The 16,553-nt window shown below is 38.9% G+C and overlaps 1 protein-coding gene across 1 annotated transcript in view; it reads right to left on the reverse strand.

Moving 5' to 3' along the window:
• LOC119410358 (RNA-binding motif, single-stranded-interacting protein 3) overlaps positions 1 to 16,553 on the reverse strand; it is a gene marked incomplete in the record, with an annotated part of 147,206 nt that overhangs the window by 106,197 nt on the left and 24,456 nt on the right. The window contains 1 exon segment of the mRNA XM_037677268.1: positions 4,345 to 4,436. Coding sequence (XP_037533196.1) covers positions 4,345 to 4,436 — 92 coding nt within the window.

The following is a 16,553-nucleotide window of genomic DNA, read 5'->3' on the forward strand; positions in this document are numbered from 1 at the left end:
ATATATGTATATATATATATACAAAGTATTTTGTATAATATATATATATTAATATATGTGTGTGTGGGTGGGGGTGGGGGGGGGGTGTCTAACAATCTTTAAGCCTAAACCACAAGATATTGTTTGAATAACTAACTTCATATCGTAATATGGTCTTTTTCTATCTTTAATGTTCTTGCAATAATTAATTAATTTTCTAGATGTTTTACCTCTTTGTCTCGAAATGTATCTTCCCATGATTTATTTTTCCCCTATTATCTTTTGCACATTTTCTGTCTCAGATAAGTTAATATCGGTGAACAGTTGAGGTAAATTGCACAGCAGCTTTTATCGTGGTTTAGGAAAAGATTTTTTGAAATCCTAATCAGGCTTTTCATTCCACAAACTGATGAATACTCAAGCAACGCTAGTATTTTTTAGTATATTTTACTCAATTGCACACCGATTTCCTAAGGTTAGGAGGGATACCAGCAGCTCTCTGCATAATTACTTCATGACACAATAATTTCATTCAGAGCGGACTTCCTGCCCTCCATTCCATCTCTCGTGAAACTCCAATCTCCGAGGAGTCAAGGGTTCTTCCATCTGTAAAACCAGCTAAACCCATCAACACTTCTAATGTTCTGAGCCCTAAAATCTGTTAGAAGCTAAATAAGAGATGGAAGCTTAATGAAAAGAGGTTTAATAGAAGAGCAAGGCAGAGGTGGCCCAGAGGCTTGCTGCTGTTTAATTCAGCAGGATGCTCCTGCTGCACTCCTCTCTTATTTATGAAAAGAAGATCGCAGAAAAATCACCTTAAAGAACTACAAAACAAGGCAAATTATTTAACATCTATTAAATCTAGGAGCGTTCTCTATCGCGGTCAGTGGAGGGATTGGACCCAGATGCAGGCAGACAAGGAGCTCGAGTAAAATAAAATTTGTTGAGTAAATGAACAAAACCAAAAGGCTGACGTGGCAGCAACAACTTACAAAACACAGTGAGCACAAGAGGGAGAACTGAGACATCTGGCAGGTGGCCAAGACACTGAACCACTGTTGGAGTGGCAATCAGAAATGGTTTAAGTAGAACGGGGGGAGTGAAAAGTGACAGCACCTGAGTGATTAATCATGGAAAACGGGTGAGTGGTAAACTGACCGAACATCAGCTGAGGAGGCTGACTGAGGGTGAAAAGAAAAGCTGACAGGCTGAGTCAAAACAGAAAAAAAAAACCAGAAAAATAACACAAACCTCAAATATAAAATAGAAAAATATGACTAAAAGATCAACTCAAATGCTGAAATAAGATGAAAAAATATTAAATAAATAACAGAACAAACACAGACTGTGACATTCTTCATGAGAAACGGCAGGAGAGAGCGAGGGATGGATTGACAGACACCTGCAGTATTAAAGCAGTTGCTCCGGTATGTTGGCGTAAAACAGGAGCTGAGACATAAGTAAAAACTGGTCCACCCTCACCTCTTCTCATTGCCTTTAGATCATTAACAAACAAATGAGATCCTGGATACCAGCTATTCAAATGAGCCTCTTCAATAAATGGTGAGGAGCTCCAAGATCAGTCGCTGCTCCTCCACATCAGAAGGAGTCAGCTGAGGTGGTTCAGACTATGAGTGCCACTTTTGCACTGCTCCTCCTCAGCCCCAACTCTGCTCAGATCAGCCTGACTTCCATCGCACTTCAGGACCGGTTCTGGAGGCGTGTCCAGAATCCAAAATCCTGCTAATGAACTTTGAATGAACTTTAGTTCACCGAGTGCGAGTTCTACAATGAGTTAAACTCAAAGCAGTCTGCTCCTCAGATGAATAATGTTAATTTATTATTTTTAAATATGAATGTTTCTGTTAACTTATTTTATATATGAATATTTCTGTTCAGTGCCTTGAGACGACTTCTGTTGTGACTTGGTGCTATATAAATAAACTGAGTTAAATCTGATGAACCAGATCCTACAAAAACATTTATATTTAAAATTCCATATTCTTCTTCATCATTTGATGTATTTGCACTCATTGTGTCTACTTTTATTGTTCAATTTTTTTGATATGTGGTTTTGTTTATTGTATACAGATTTGATTTTAGTGATTTAAGTGATGATCAGTGATCAATGTTATTTTTCACCTTACTGACTTTGTCTATAAAATCAGACAGAAAAAGTTAGCAATCCTCATTTGAAGAGATTAGAACAATCAAAGAGTGATTTAAAGTGTAATTCTTGTTTTGTGATTTGTACATCTGTGGGTTAGAATAAAGTTGAACCAAAGGCTCTTCTTTAAACATGTTTGAGGGAAATATTCCCGAGAGATCCAATAATTTAGTATTTTTATGATTTTTCAGCTGAGTTAACCTTAATTAACAGATTATTTAATAAAGTCAAAGTGAAAACAGGATTTCACGATAAAGCCGGCACCGTTTATTTTTATTCTTCACTGATACATTTTTTAATTTTTTATACATAAAATGTAAAAAAATAAATAACTTTTCCACCCTCCGTCCCGGTCCTCTCGCCTGCCAGGGCTCAGAATCCGGCCTTTGTGAGCACGTGAGTCCAGGGCTCGGGGCCGGTCTCGCGTGCTTCAATGGGTCGGCAGCTCGTATGATCCTTCGCGGTGACTCCGCTCGCTCGAATTTTGTTGTCGGTCACCAAACACAAAAAACGCCTGGACTACAGCATTAAACACGGTGTTGTCATTATTATTTTTAAAATCTTTAAAATAGATCCAGCCGCTGCTCCGAGTTCCGAGTAATTGCAAATGGAGGATCGGTGAAAAGTTTCTGAAATCCAGTGACTCCTCCCCCTGACCAATCTGTGTCATGCATTCACCTTTCAGTCCCGACTCAGCTCCAGTGGTCCCACCAGAGAAGCAGGGACAAAACAAGGTCACAAATCAGCCTTGAATCAGCTAAAAAGTACTGTGGAGTAGCGATTTTTCTGTGGAGGGCTGAGTGGGAGCAGTGCAAATGGGGCATATGATGTCTCCCTCTGGAGGTTCTTTTCAGGCACTTCCTACTTGAAGAAGACCCTAATGCAGGCCCAGAACACCATTTTTTTTTTTTTTTCATTTAGCCTTTATTTATCCAGGTTAGTCTCATTGAGCCACGAGAACTCATTTTCAAGAGAGACCTGTTTAGGGAGCACATGGTGGGGGTTAAGGGCCTTGCTCATGGGCCCAGAGTGGGGTGAATGAGGGTGGGGGCAAGTGTGGGTGTTTCACCTACCCCACCCACAATTTTGATGTTGTCGGGGCCGGGGCGTGAACCGGCGATCTTCGGATCACAAGCCCACCTCTCTAACCTCTGCGCCACCACTCCCCCATGGAGTATTATAGATCCTCTCTGAACAGGTATTGTCTTGGGATCCTCCTGGAGGATTTAGAACTTTTGTGACCCGATGTTGAACAAATGGAAAGAAGCGTTGTTGCTTTGGGTCACATGACTCTGTAATAGTAGCAGGTGTGTGTTGGCTCCATCTCTGATTAACAGAAGGCTCTTTCATAAAATGGCCCTGCAAAATGGCAGCACGGACCAGTTTGTCTTTAAGCTGTTTAGGCCATTCAAAAAGTACAGATGGAGCTGGACACGGCCCGCAGAGACAAAATGAAGTGATCATCGCAGAACCAAACAAGGTGGGGAGCGGAACTCAGGTGCGTCCATGTGGAACGCAGCACACAGAATCATCAAAGGAACAAAGGCGTGTCACGTTTGTCCATAACTTTTAGAGCTTTTTGTCAAATCTGCCGCAAATCTCATATAATTTGGAAGCACAGCTTTAAATGTTTGAGGTAAAATATGTAAAAAGTCATGTGGTGATTGTGAAATCCAACAAATAATAATAAAAAAAAAAATTGGTGTAAAACATCTCAAAGCACTTAATCACCATTTTCAGTGGAAAAACTTTGGTGTGTAAAAAATGTATATTAAAATAAAGATAAGTCTGTTGACAGGGATGTGTTGTATGTTAACGTCATGTGCACAAATATCATTTAAAATGAGGAAATCAAATAAAGAAAAGGGGAGTATTAGGCTTTTTTTTTCATCTTTTTAAAACTTTGCTAAAATATACTGGTGTGAAAAATCTTAGATTTCTATCTCATCATGAACACAAAATGTAATCTAATATACTCAATCAAAGCTGAATGTGTAAGTGGAACATGATTCAATAAAATGTTATCGCTCATATACAGAGAGGTCATTTGTCATCAGATAAGAGCAACATTGTTGTTTTTTCACAACAACAACCAGCATTCATAACCATCAGCTGCTGTCTGGATTACTGAATCCACCACGACCACATGAGAGGAGGTTTGTCAGAGCGGGGTGAGTGCAGGGTGAGATGAAGCTTACTTTGGCCATCTGTGCCTGGACTCCACTGGCTTTGAGTGAGGCCACAGCCTTCTGGGCCGCTGCAGGGCTGTCAAAGTCCACAAAGCCATAGCCTGTACACACAAAAAAAGACAAAAGAGGTAACAAAATGAAAACAGGATGAAAAAGGAGCAGCACTGGCAGGATAAAAATGAATCAAGCAATATTCTAATTATTGTTTTGCAAGAACAAACCTAATTTCTGCTTGTTTTGTTTTCATCACTGTGTAAACCTGTTTAATGTGACAAAATTAATCTGGTCACATTTTATTAAAAAAAAAAAAAGAGCTATTCAATGTGCTTTACAAGTTCCATGTTTTAGTAGCAGTTTATTTTTCTTTAATGAAAACACATCTGTGCTTTGTATCAACTCCTGCGTCTTTGATAATATTTCCCTACAACGCATTTAAGGTCATTTTGTCTACGTACTACACTCATTTCTCAGAGCATTCTCAACCTTGATTACTTCTCCATCAGTGACATCAAGTAGATTACACGCCTCTTGACAAACTAATACTGTATAGAGTAGTTCCTCATTTATCGTGGGGATCCGTACCCTGAGGCCCCGCAATATGTGGAAAAAACACAAAGTAGGAATAGTAGTACAAGTAGTAAGTAGTTTATTTTAGTATTTACACATCGAGAGATTAAGGCATTTTAAATCCTTCTCACATTCTTGTAATATTCTAAACAATGCTTCTAAACTCTAAACGCTCTAAAAGAGCACAGCATGTCATGAAATCAGCTCTCTGCCATCTGCCAGTGCTCTCGGCCACGCCCACTTCTCTGCTGCGGAGCAGAGACATGACATGTTGCAGGAGGAAGCTTCTCCCTGCGCCTGTGGGCTGCACAGAGGTGCTAAATAATTTTAAATAATTCATTTGAAATAAAAATTCCATGTCGATCGTGCAGCTCATTCGTCAATCAGCCAATTGTGTGTCAGAGTTGTATTCGGGCCCAAAAAATCCAATTCGACCCGGCCCCAGCCCGCAGCCATCATTTCCGAACCCCACCTGACCCGACGAATTAACAGTAATTACAGGTCCAAACCTGGAAAAAAAAAACATACATTTTAGTAACATTTTTAGTTATTAACATAATTAGTTATTAACGGTTGGAGACGCGCAACTGAACAACAAGCGCAGAAGATTGGAGCTGAGGGGGGTGTTTGTCCTTTCATGGCCATAAAAGAACATGAAATCCCTGCTTCTGCCTGGATTCGGATTTATTCAGACACGAACCTTGCTCTGACATGTCTTCTTTGGGACCTCACCTGTTTCTCACCACGCGTCCGCTGAGTGCAGTGGCTGAATGAACGTCCATTTGGGCGCTGGATCGCTGCCTGGCAGTATAGTTCCATCTGAAGCTTAACTGAACTTTTTACCTCTTTCAGGGCCGGTCAGCTCGCGGTGAAATGGCCGCGTGCAGCTGGTAATTGTATGGCAGGCTATGTTAGCATATAATTAGATCGCGGCTGATCCTGACCCAATCAAAAGCCCAACACTGACACAGCCCGCCCATCCAGCACATTATCATGGCCTGGCCTGCCCCGAATTTGGGCGGAGTTAGAAATGACAGCTCTAGTGTGTCATGTCCAATCTTATTTTGAAAAACCATGATAGAGCAAGTTCGCAAAAATTGAACCGCGAAATAGCAAGGGACTGCTGTACAACAATACAGTAATCTATAGCAATGGCCTTGACAAGCAAAGATCTTGTGTAAATGTTGACCTTGATTTGTGACCTTGACTTGGTTCTGGGGTGATGAAAAGTGTACGTGACAGTTTAGTCATGAGTGTAAAGTTGTATTAAATTATCTTAAGCGGATCAGATGTTATGGGCGGGACTAGAGAAAGTTTAGAATCATACATCGAGGTGCTCATACCAACAGATGTACATCGTGCACCAGTCTGCAACCATTCATGTGGGTTTTGATTAAAATAAACAAAGACTCAAATGGAATGAGTTTGTTTTCAATTGTTTTACATTTTTTGTATTAAGTATAGTTTTGTGTTTGTGTCTTTTTTTGTGTGCATGTGTTTGACTTGAGGCTCTGAGGATCCGGTTGAACCCTACCAAACAAAAGGTCTGACCACACATATGCAATACTTCCCTCCCCTTCAAGCCCTGCTTCACTTATGCAGGACAAAGGAAGAGATGTCAAAAGTTTGTCATTTGTTTCTAGACTGCATGAAGGTGTGTGTCTGTGTGTGAGGCATCCTGAGAAGGTGTGTTTCAATAAAATCAAGGAAAGAAATATTAACAGACGTGAGAGCGTAAAACAACTTTTAGAGAAAAGATCAACTTTGAGTGGGTTGAGTGTTAAAACAATTCCATGTCCTGCATTTATAGAATCTCATCTGTTACAAACCTTCAGTCTAACTCACAAAAACCTGTTAACGTGCAACATCTGGTCTTCCTTTATTGAAAACTTAGAGCTGCTCTCCGTTCTGCTGATAAGCAGCTCATGTTGTTTTAATTATTCTAAGGAAATAAGCTGCTTGCACAGCAAGACCAGCCCCACCCTCACACCAATATTTATAAATGGTAAATAGACTGAACTTATATAGTGCCTTTCCATTAATAAAGTATCTATCTGTCTTATCAAGATACTCAAAGCTCTTTACATTCTGTGTCCTCATTTACCCACTCATACAGCTCTCTACTATATCTTTACAAAGCATAATCAGTGCTTTAGATCACATTCATAAACCGCTGGGACACACATCGGAGGCAATGAGGGGTTCATTGTCTTGCCCAGGAACACTTCAGCATGTGACTGCTGGTGGAAATGAACCCCCCCAACTCTCCCATTGGAGGACGACTGATCTAACCACTCAGCTAAAGCCGCCCCTCAGCCACAGCTGATACACAGCTATACACTTCCTAATAAGAAAAACCCATAATTAATCTAAAACATGGTTACACACACTTTACACTCTTCCTCGCGCATATATGGATTACATGCACACATTAACCAAATTTGATCCATACAAGCACTCATAAAACAGATATGCAGGGAAAGTTAGTTTTTAAAAATGCAAGTGTAAACAAGTGGTACACCAATGTTCCCCATCGCTGATGGATTTGAATATTGAAGTGGAAGGAGCAACAATTTTATCCACCACCAGCGCAATGGCGGAGCCAGGGGGTGGCCAGTGGTGGCTTTGGTCGCCATAAATAAATTTTTGGCCACCCCAATCATTTGAAGAAACTATATTATTTTAAGCAATATAAAAATTAGAAAGCATAGTTTCCTCAAATGATGAGAGTGGTTGGTTTATACTGTATATAAATATTGTGGTGGCCATCTTGGATTTTGACGTGGCAACCCAAGTTTTGATAATGACTTTTCCTATGCCTAGATGCAGCCACATACAAAAATGGAAGATGACAAGTTGCTTATTTTTAGTTATCCAGCGCACAAGGTTTACATATATGGTGGCAGCCATCATGGACTTTGACGTGGCAACCAAATTTCTTAAAGGACCCTTTCTCACACCAAGAAGCAGCCACGCACCAAAATGGAGGTCTGTACCTCGCTTATTTTTTAAGTTATCTTATTCACAATATACATAGACGGACAAAATGTACAACTATCTCATCTTCACTCTGCGACGGGGGACAATAAAAACATAAAAAGTACTCTCAATACTCAGTGGTTTATTAATGAGATGAACAAGATGCTTTAATTTGATTTCAGCCAATTAAAAAAAATCTGCAACTCATTTCTCACATTAACAAAAACTAAATCAATTGCATTATAAACTCTTTATAGGATCTGTGGGTACAGTAAGAAGCTTTATCACTGCTTTGGTTTTCCAAGAGGTTTCTTATAGTACTAAAGCCTAAATAAAAAATAATAATTTTTACATCGGGTCAAATAAAAATAACTGCTGAATGACTAAAAGAATAGGCTCTGCAAAGTATAAAAAGCTGTTTTTTTAATGTAACATGATGGTGTTGTTTCAAAGATCGGGACATAATGTTGTTTTATACTACATTATTTTTAACATTTTAACTAAATATTGTAACGCAAAATTGCATTTAGATTTTACCAATATTTACAAAATTGGTCTATAATAAGACTGAATCAGAAATTTTAACTTATTCCTGTGCAGCCTGTGCACAACCTTCTGCCTCCTCCTCAGAGACGTACAACTATACAAAGTATACCAGTCTATTTTGTGTTGAACATTTATCCATTGAGTTAAAGACAAATATAAAGCATGACCAATAAGTTTGATTTATGCAAAAACATAAATGATGAAAAATAGATAAACAAGGTTGTTGCCTTACAGTTACAGCCTGCAGTACTTCATCTACATCCCAACATGAATAAACATTTCAAGGTCAATGCACGGTTCAGTTTACTGCAGGGGGATAAAACTAGTCTGGAGATATTTGCACCAATCATTCTAATTCCAGATAATTTTTAATAAAACTAGTATTTCTTGAAGGAGTGCAGGTTGTCTGCCATTTTGCAAAGCAAAGTTTGAAACGAAGATCTGATCTGTTAACCCTCAGAATATGCACTGGGGATAACTCTCACTTACTATCACACACAGATTTAACTCAAGATTTCTAAAACTTACCGAGTTACAACTATTTTTGTGTTTGATCAGGTTAATTAACTGCGGCAACTATTTTGAATCAGGTTGACTCTAAAAGTGAATCGATTGTAAATGTGCATCCGCTGATTACCTTGTTAAAGTTAATAAAATCTGTCTAGTAGCTCTGGAGGTAACGTTCAAACAGACAAAGAAAACTCACGCTCCCGTAGAAACACAGGCAGTTACAGGATAGTTCAGCAGATATTAGTAAAGCCTCAAAACATTAAAAAGTTCATTAGACCTTCTACAATTCTGACTTGTAAAATAAAACTGTAAACATTTAGTGATCCTGGTTAGAGGTCTGACTTTTTATGCCCAGTTTTAGAGTGAAAAGGGGAAATGGTAATACTCTCCATCTGGCTTGTGAGCATGACAATTTGAAAAATAAGTAATGCACCAACTTCGTTTTTGGTGTGTGGCTGAAACAAGGTATAAGAATCGTCTCTATTGAAGATTCAGTTGACATGGCAAAATCCAAGCTGGTAACCACCCTATATTTATACGTACTGTATATGTAAATCAGCCACTCCTATCATTTCAGAAAACTATATTTTTTAATTTTTATTTTGCTTAAAAGTAAAGTTTCCTCAAATGACTTTGATGGCTAAAGATTAATCTAAGGCCAAGGCCACCACTAAACTAGCCACTGGGAAGCACAAGCCAGTGTACTTCTTGTGCCGGTCCCAAGCCCGGGTAAATGGTGAGGGATGTGTCAGGAAGAGCATCCAACTTAAAACACTTTTGCCATAACTAACACGAGAGTTCATCTAAGCAATACTGTATTGGTTTGGTTGAGGCCTGGGTTAACAACGACCGCCACCAGTGCTGTTGACAAACAGGGAGCAGGCGGAAATTGTGCTATTGTTAGTCGAAGACCACGAGGAGGGAAACATTTCAGGAAACAGAGAGAGGAGAGGAAAGTAAAAAACGTAGGACTGAGAGTAAAACGCTAAATGTGGGGACAATGACTGGTAAAGGTAGAGAGCTGACTGACATGATGCAGAGAAGGAAGGTAGATGTTTTGTGTACCAGAGACCAAGTGGAAAGGCACCAAGGCACGCAGGAGCAGCAGCAGCAGCAGCAAGAAGAAGAAATTGAAAAAGAAAAAGAAAAAAATAAAAAATAATAATAATAAGACGACAACGAAGAAGAAGACGACGACGACGGCGACGAAGATGACGAAGAAGACGATGACGAAGAAGACGATGACGAAGATGACAATGACGAAAAAGAAGAAGAAGACGACGAAGGCGAAGATGATGAAGAAGAAGAAGATTTGACTTTTAACAAAACTTTATTTACACTAAGTTAACCCAAGAAGACAAAGGCGAAGAAGAAGAAGAAGACAAGGCCACCCCTGGCTCCATCATTTCCCCTGGTGGTGGATAGATTTTCTACCTCCACTCTCCATCATCCGTCGCTCTGCGCTGCCTCAGACAAGCAAAAAAAAACTACCTATCTTAATCTCCACAGTGTAACTCCTACTAACTTGAGTCCAGAAAAACACTAATCTCCAAAACTACAAACGTTCACTATTCAAATTTCACAGCGATGAAACTTGTTAAATTAGTTTTTAAAAACCAGAGGTGGTTGTAAGCCTTGTCTCAAGTTACATGTCCAACTGAATTTAGCTGATCACCTTTAAAATGTTATATTTTATTAGCTCTTCTAAAAAAATAGAATCTCTGGCAGATATCTGCCGATAGTTCTGCTGGTCATAGACCGCTACTGTTCAGGAAGAGTTAGTAATAATTAGTTTATTACTCTGAATCTAAATCAGTGGAGTGAACCATTCGTTATCACTTGTAGTAACTGAAGGTTCTATGAGCAGATTTAAAGGTATAATCATCTCTTGACATGAGCTTACAGACATTGAACTAGAAGTCTGAGATTTAATCTGCAATGTAACCAAGAAGCAGTTCTGGGAGCAGCTCAGTTTACTGTGATATACTGACATCGATCATGTTCTCTGTATTACAGAACCAGAAAATTGAATCCATGTCTCAGGAGCCATGTACATGCTCTCTAAATAAAATATTGAGTCACTGCAGAAGTTGGCATGTAATCCAGTTTAATCTAGTTTTTCCAAAGACGTCTGAGACGTGCTATGTATTTTATAGCTCTTGCACAGATGTTGGGTTAGCTACAAGGTATCACACATACATCAATACAGCATTCAGGAATGAATGATAGGGATTTTATTTTCCTCCACGTGCTCGTCTCAATGACATGTTTGGTGTATCAACCTTGAAAAGAATGTGCCATTTGATTTGAGTCCAGTCATCACTCAGAATATATCTGCCTTACTGGACAAGTTTTTTCTCCTATTTTAACAGGGGTCGAGGGTCAAGCATCAAGAGCCATGACACTGGTAGAAATTCATTATCCTGCTGAAGGACAGTTAATCAGAGTATGGCCTTTTTAAGTCAGTGAGTCCAACTTCCACAGTGATGCACAATTCACTACAACACATGTCTAACATTATCGACATGTAAGTATGTAAATATCAATCCAATATCAATCCAATATCAATCCAATATCAACTCCCTTTAGTGAAAATACAGGTAAATGTAAAGAAAGTTTCTTGTCATAGAGAGAGGGTTGAAAATGTTCAGGATGGAAGACTGCGACGAAGTGAAGATTCAGCGCAATCTGCTGGCTTCTTTAGCTAGATAACTTTTACTAACTGGTGTTTATAATGTATGTGACTGTTTCTGTTCAGTGCCCTGAGATGACTTCTGTTATGACTTGGTGTTATATAAATAAACTGAATTGAACTGAATCGAGCCAATTGCACAATTGCTCAAGCTGCTGCCCCTGCAACCCGACTTGGGAACAAGCAGAAGATAATGGATGGATGGATGGATGGATGGATGGATTGAATTTTAATTGAAAACACTGCATTATATCCATATATGTATGCTTAAAATCATTTTTAATGAATGTAAAATGTAAAAAGGAAGAAAATAAATTAAAATATAAACAAGCCAACTTGAGATTACGTTAGTACTAATTCCACAAGGGAATAAAAAAAAACTAAATGTACTAATTAATTAGTTTCAAATTTTACCACAAACAAATCACAAAATTGTTTCAAATATTATAACTTTTCTACTTAACGTTTTATTGTGTTGCAGTTAATGTAAGAAATGGAAGAAAGAAAAATATTTTTATCCAGAAAAAACAAAACAAACAAACAAACAAAATCAGCTAAACCAAAACTAAAGCAAAAAGGTTGAAGACAGTGGATATTTTTTTTTATAACTTTATGCTTCTATGTAATATTTATACTCTCTATTTTCTTTTTTCAAAATTAGTTAATTTCTTTTCATTTAACCCTCTCAGATTATTTTTTTCTTATTCACTAAATGGATTTGGTGCATCATTTCAACCAGTTCTTTACATCAAGTTCCTCTGACAATAACCAAATAAAAAATAAATAAATAAAAAGATATTTAATGGATAAATTATGAATCAATCCTCTCCATCACTTTGTGTCATCTTAATTTTTCTGTACTGGTTTTACAAAATATCTGTCTGTGGCTTTAAGATAGGACAGAGAGGAAAACTTACTTTGCTCAGTTATCCATCCATCCATCCAACCATTATCTTTATCTGCTTCTTGCTTTTTGGGTCACGGGGTCACTGATGCCTATGTCCAACTATCACTGTGCAAGAGGCAGGAGAGACCCTGGACTGGTCTCCAGTCCATCACAGGGACACATTGAGACAAACAACCATTCACTCTCTCACTCACACCTAGGAACAATTTAGAGTTGCCAATCAGCCTCACATGCATGTTTTTGGTCTGTGGGAGGAAACAGGAGCACACTGAGAAAATCCACGCATGCACGGGGAGAACATGCACACTCCACACCCAGAAAGATCCCGGGCTGGGATTTGAACCGGCAACCTTTGCACTACGAGGCAACAACTCTACCAAATGAGTGACCATGCCACGCAGTTTGCTCTGTTATCCCAAAAATATTTTCTAAAAAGTAAAATAAAAATTGATATGTGTTGTATTTATATGCATACACACACACACTATGAAGAGAACATGTAAACACACTGTTACTGATAAAAGTGCAGATAAATGTGGGCACACACACACACATCAGCTGATCCAAGGCAACTCCTGAGCTCCCAGAGTTTCTGGCCTAGAGCCATTAGAATAGGCTAACAAAGTACAGGAGGAGGGGGAGACAGGCAGAGTGAGAGAGGGGGGGGAGTGAGCTTGTCTTTCGGAAATGGAAATCCTTCACAAACTAAAGTGGTTTCCTCTCCCGCCTGCCCCTTCTTCATCCTGTGCTTTGTGACCTCTCACTCCCTCAACGCCCTCACGCTACTAACAAGGAAACTGTCATCATGAATTTGCAGCGAAACAGAAATTTATTAGGTAAAATAAAATTGTCTTCATTTAATTTTATCACAGCTCTAAAAACATATCTTATTTGCGTTTCTATTATGAGCACAGAGAATACTTACTGTATACTGTAGAAAAAAATAGTCAGAAATTAAGTAAAATCTTTGCAATAAACAGGGAATGTCACAACAATCAAATTAATATCAAGTCTTTATTTAGGTATGTCTCTACTCGCTCTGTCTCACTTTCCTGCAAAGAAAAGGCTGTCTGCTAAATCATCAGTTTTAAAGGGTCCCTTTCCTTTTCTGTCAGGCTGAGGTTATTTTTACCCCCACCCTCCATGACTGTCTACATCCACCCATCCATCCCTCCCTTTCCAAGAGAATGCTCTGTGCCATTTTGTACTCTCTTAGTCACGCTAAGCAATTATCCTGTCCCAGCTGAATGCCTTTGCAATCAAACCAACACTTATCCGGTTGTACAGCACTCTAATGGCCAACTGATAATTAAAACTCCTTCATTGTGAGTTAACAACTGGCTAAAAGATGTAAGAAGTGTACTTTGCGAGTGTTTAAAACTGCTGATGAGGAATACAGACTGTCAAATTCACCTTTGCTGCTTCAGCAGCTGTTGCAGTTTTAGGTCTTTTGTTCATTAATGGTGTCAAAGCATTGAAGCACCTATTTTATAATACAATTTGGGTCTGTTTTCCCATCCCCAAACTGAAAAATAGGAAAGCTGTATGCCAATGTCCCCCGTTGCAGAATGGTTTGAACAGTAAATGTTTGCAGTTTTGGAAATGAGTGTTTTTATGGACTGAAATTGAAGACCTAATCAATCAATCCACCAATCCATCCATCCACTCATTATCGTCCTTTTGTTCTGAAGTCAAGTCAAGGGGGCAGCAGCTTGAGCAGGGAGGCCCAGACATCTCTTTCCACAGCCACATCTTCTACCTCTTTTGGAAGGATTCTGAGGCATTCCCAAGCCAACTGAGAGACAAAGTCTACCCAGCATGCCCTGGGTCTTCTCCGGGGTCTCCTCCCAGTCAGACATGCCTGAAGCCACACAAGGTGGGCAATACTACAGATGCTGCACCAATTCATCTGTCAATCTCACTCTCTATTCTTTCCTCACTCGTGAGCAAAATCACAGATACTTGAACTCTTCTTGAGGCAGAATCTCACCCTTGACCAAATGAGAGCAATCCACCATTTTTCGACTGAGGATCATGACCTCAGATTTAGATGTGCTGATTCTCATCTCAGCTGCTTCACACTCGGTTGCGAACTGCTCCAGTGAGAGCTGAAGATCACAGCACGATGATGCCAACAGGACCACATCATCCACAAATGGCAGAGATGGAATTCTGAGGCCACCGAGCTAGACTCCTTCTGCCCCCTGGCTGCAATGAGAAATTCTGTCCATAAAAGCTATGAACAGAATCTGTGGCAACGGGATGCCCTGGCAGAGTCCAACTCCCACCCTGAAGAAGTCCGTCTTACTGCTGGCAGTGCGAACCAAACTTTTAGTTCTATAGCTGAGAAATACTTCACAGAAGAAATATAATTCAAAGTTTATAGTGGTCACTGAGACATAGACCTTACATATCTAAACTAGCTTTTACAGTTTTTCCAAAATTACACTTTGACTTTGTGATTCATGGAGATTTTTTCCATGGAAAGTCCAACTATTAGTTGATGACAACACAACTTTGAGCTTTTTCAAGCATTCTAAATTTGGCAAACAAACTCATTTAGGAACCACCATAACTTTAGCAATAAATGTATAAAGTATACATTCCAATAGACATTTGTGTATTCTTTCCCTGCAATAGGAATAATTGGTTTTCTCAAAAATCCCCTCAGAATTCATACAGCACACAGCCAAGCTTCTGTAAAGTTTTGTTAGAATTTTTGTACAAAAATAAGGAGATTTGTGTTTGGTTGATTATTGCTATTTTGTAACAATGCTCCTTGGCAGTAAATATTATACAAATGGAAAGCCTGTTAATTTCCCATTAAACTGTGTCACATTTGTTGGTAAATACATTTGTGGGTTGAGCAGCAGTTGAGTAGATGACTTGTACCCATGAAAAAATTGCCAAACCTTCACTGCCAATGCCAAACAGTTTATTCTGCTACTGACTTTTGTTTGATACTGTTTATGATTAAATGTTTGAAGTCTAAAGAAACAAGACATGCTGGCAATTTATTAATTTATCAAACTTTGATAGCATGTAGAATAACCTTACACAGCTACAAGAACCTGGCACCTCCTCATCTAGCTGCTCATCTGCTTGGTCACATGTTGTTGAGGGATGGTGTCCCATTCTTCAACCAGCCAGTGCAGTTGTGTTGGTCACTCTGGAACAAATAGCATGTCCAAGATGATCCTATTTGCTCAACTCTACCTCTTTTGTATTTGTAACTATTTTTATCCTTAACATGTTTTTTGTCTTTGTTCTAATAGAAAGTACACCCGGACCTGCCATTCTGCGTTCATTTGTTTCTCCTTACTGTCCTTGCAATCTCCAGTTGAAGCAGATGGCCGCTTGTCCTGAGCCTGGTTCTGCTGGAGGTATCTTCCTGTTAAAAGGGAGTTTTTCCTTTCCATTGTTGCCATTGTGCTTGATCAGGATGGGAGACTACAAAGGAGTGGAGTCAACGCAATCTGCTGGCATCCTTAGATAGATAACTTTCACTAATTGGCTTTTTTATGTATGTGAATGTTTCTGTTTAGTGCCCTGGGACAACTTCTGTTGTCACTTAGAGCTATAGAAATAAACTGAACTGAATTAATATAAAAATTTAACTATAGGACCATCAAAGTCTTCTGAATGGTGTAGGAATTACTAGGATATTACAATTGATTTTCACATAGCAGTTGTGCGTTTGAGGCTTACTTTCATGTTGTGTTTCTGTCTGCCTGTCTTTATTTTTGCTTAGATTCTTACAAAGCTGATGATGAAGATTTGGGCAGTTGCTGCATTGGCATCCTTTAAAACTTCTTCAGAATTTAAAAAAATATTAATAACAAGTACCAAACCAAATTTGGATGATCTGAATATACAAAGTACTATCCATCAACTACAAAGTGTAAATCTAGCAATCTGAACAATAAATAAATAAATATGTAAAAGGATACAAATACAGAAACAGACAAATTTATATATATCAGCTCTTCTATCCATCCATCCATTATCTTTACCCGT

The sequence above is a fragment of the Nematolebias whitei genome, chromosome 5 (genome assembly GCF_014905685.2).
Source record: "Nematolebias whitei isolate Nwh7 chromosome 5, NemWhi1, whole genome shotgun sequence".
NCBI lineage: Eukaryota > Metazoa > Chordata > Actinopteri > Cyprinodontiformes > Rivulidae > Nematolebias > Nematolebias whitei.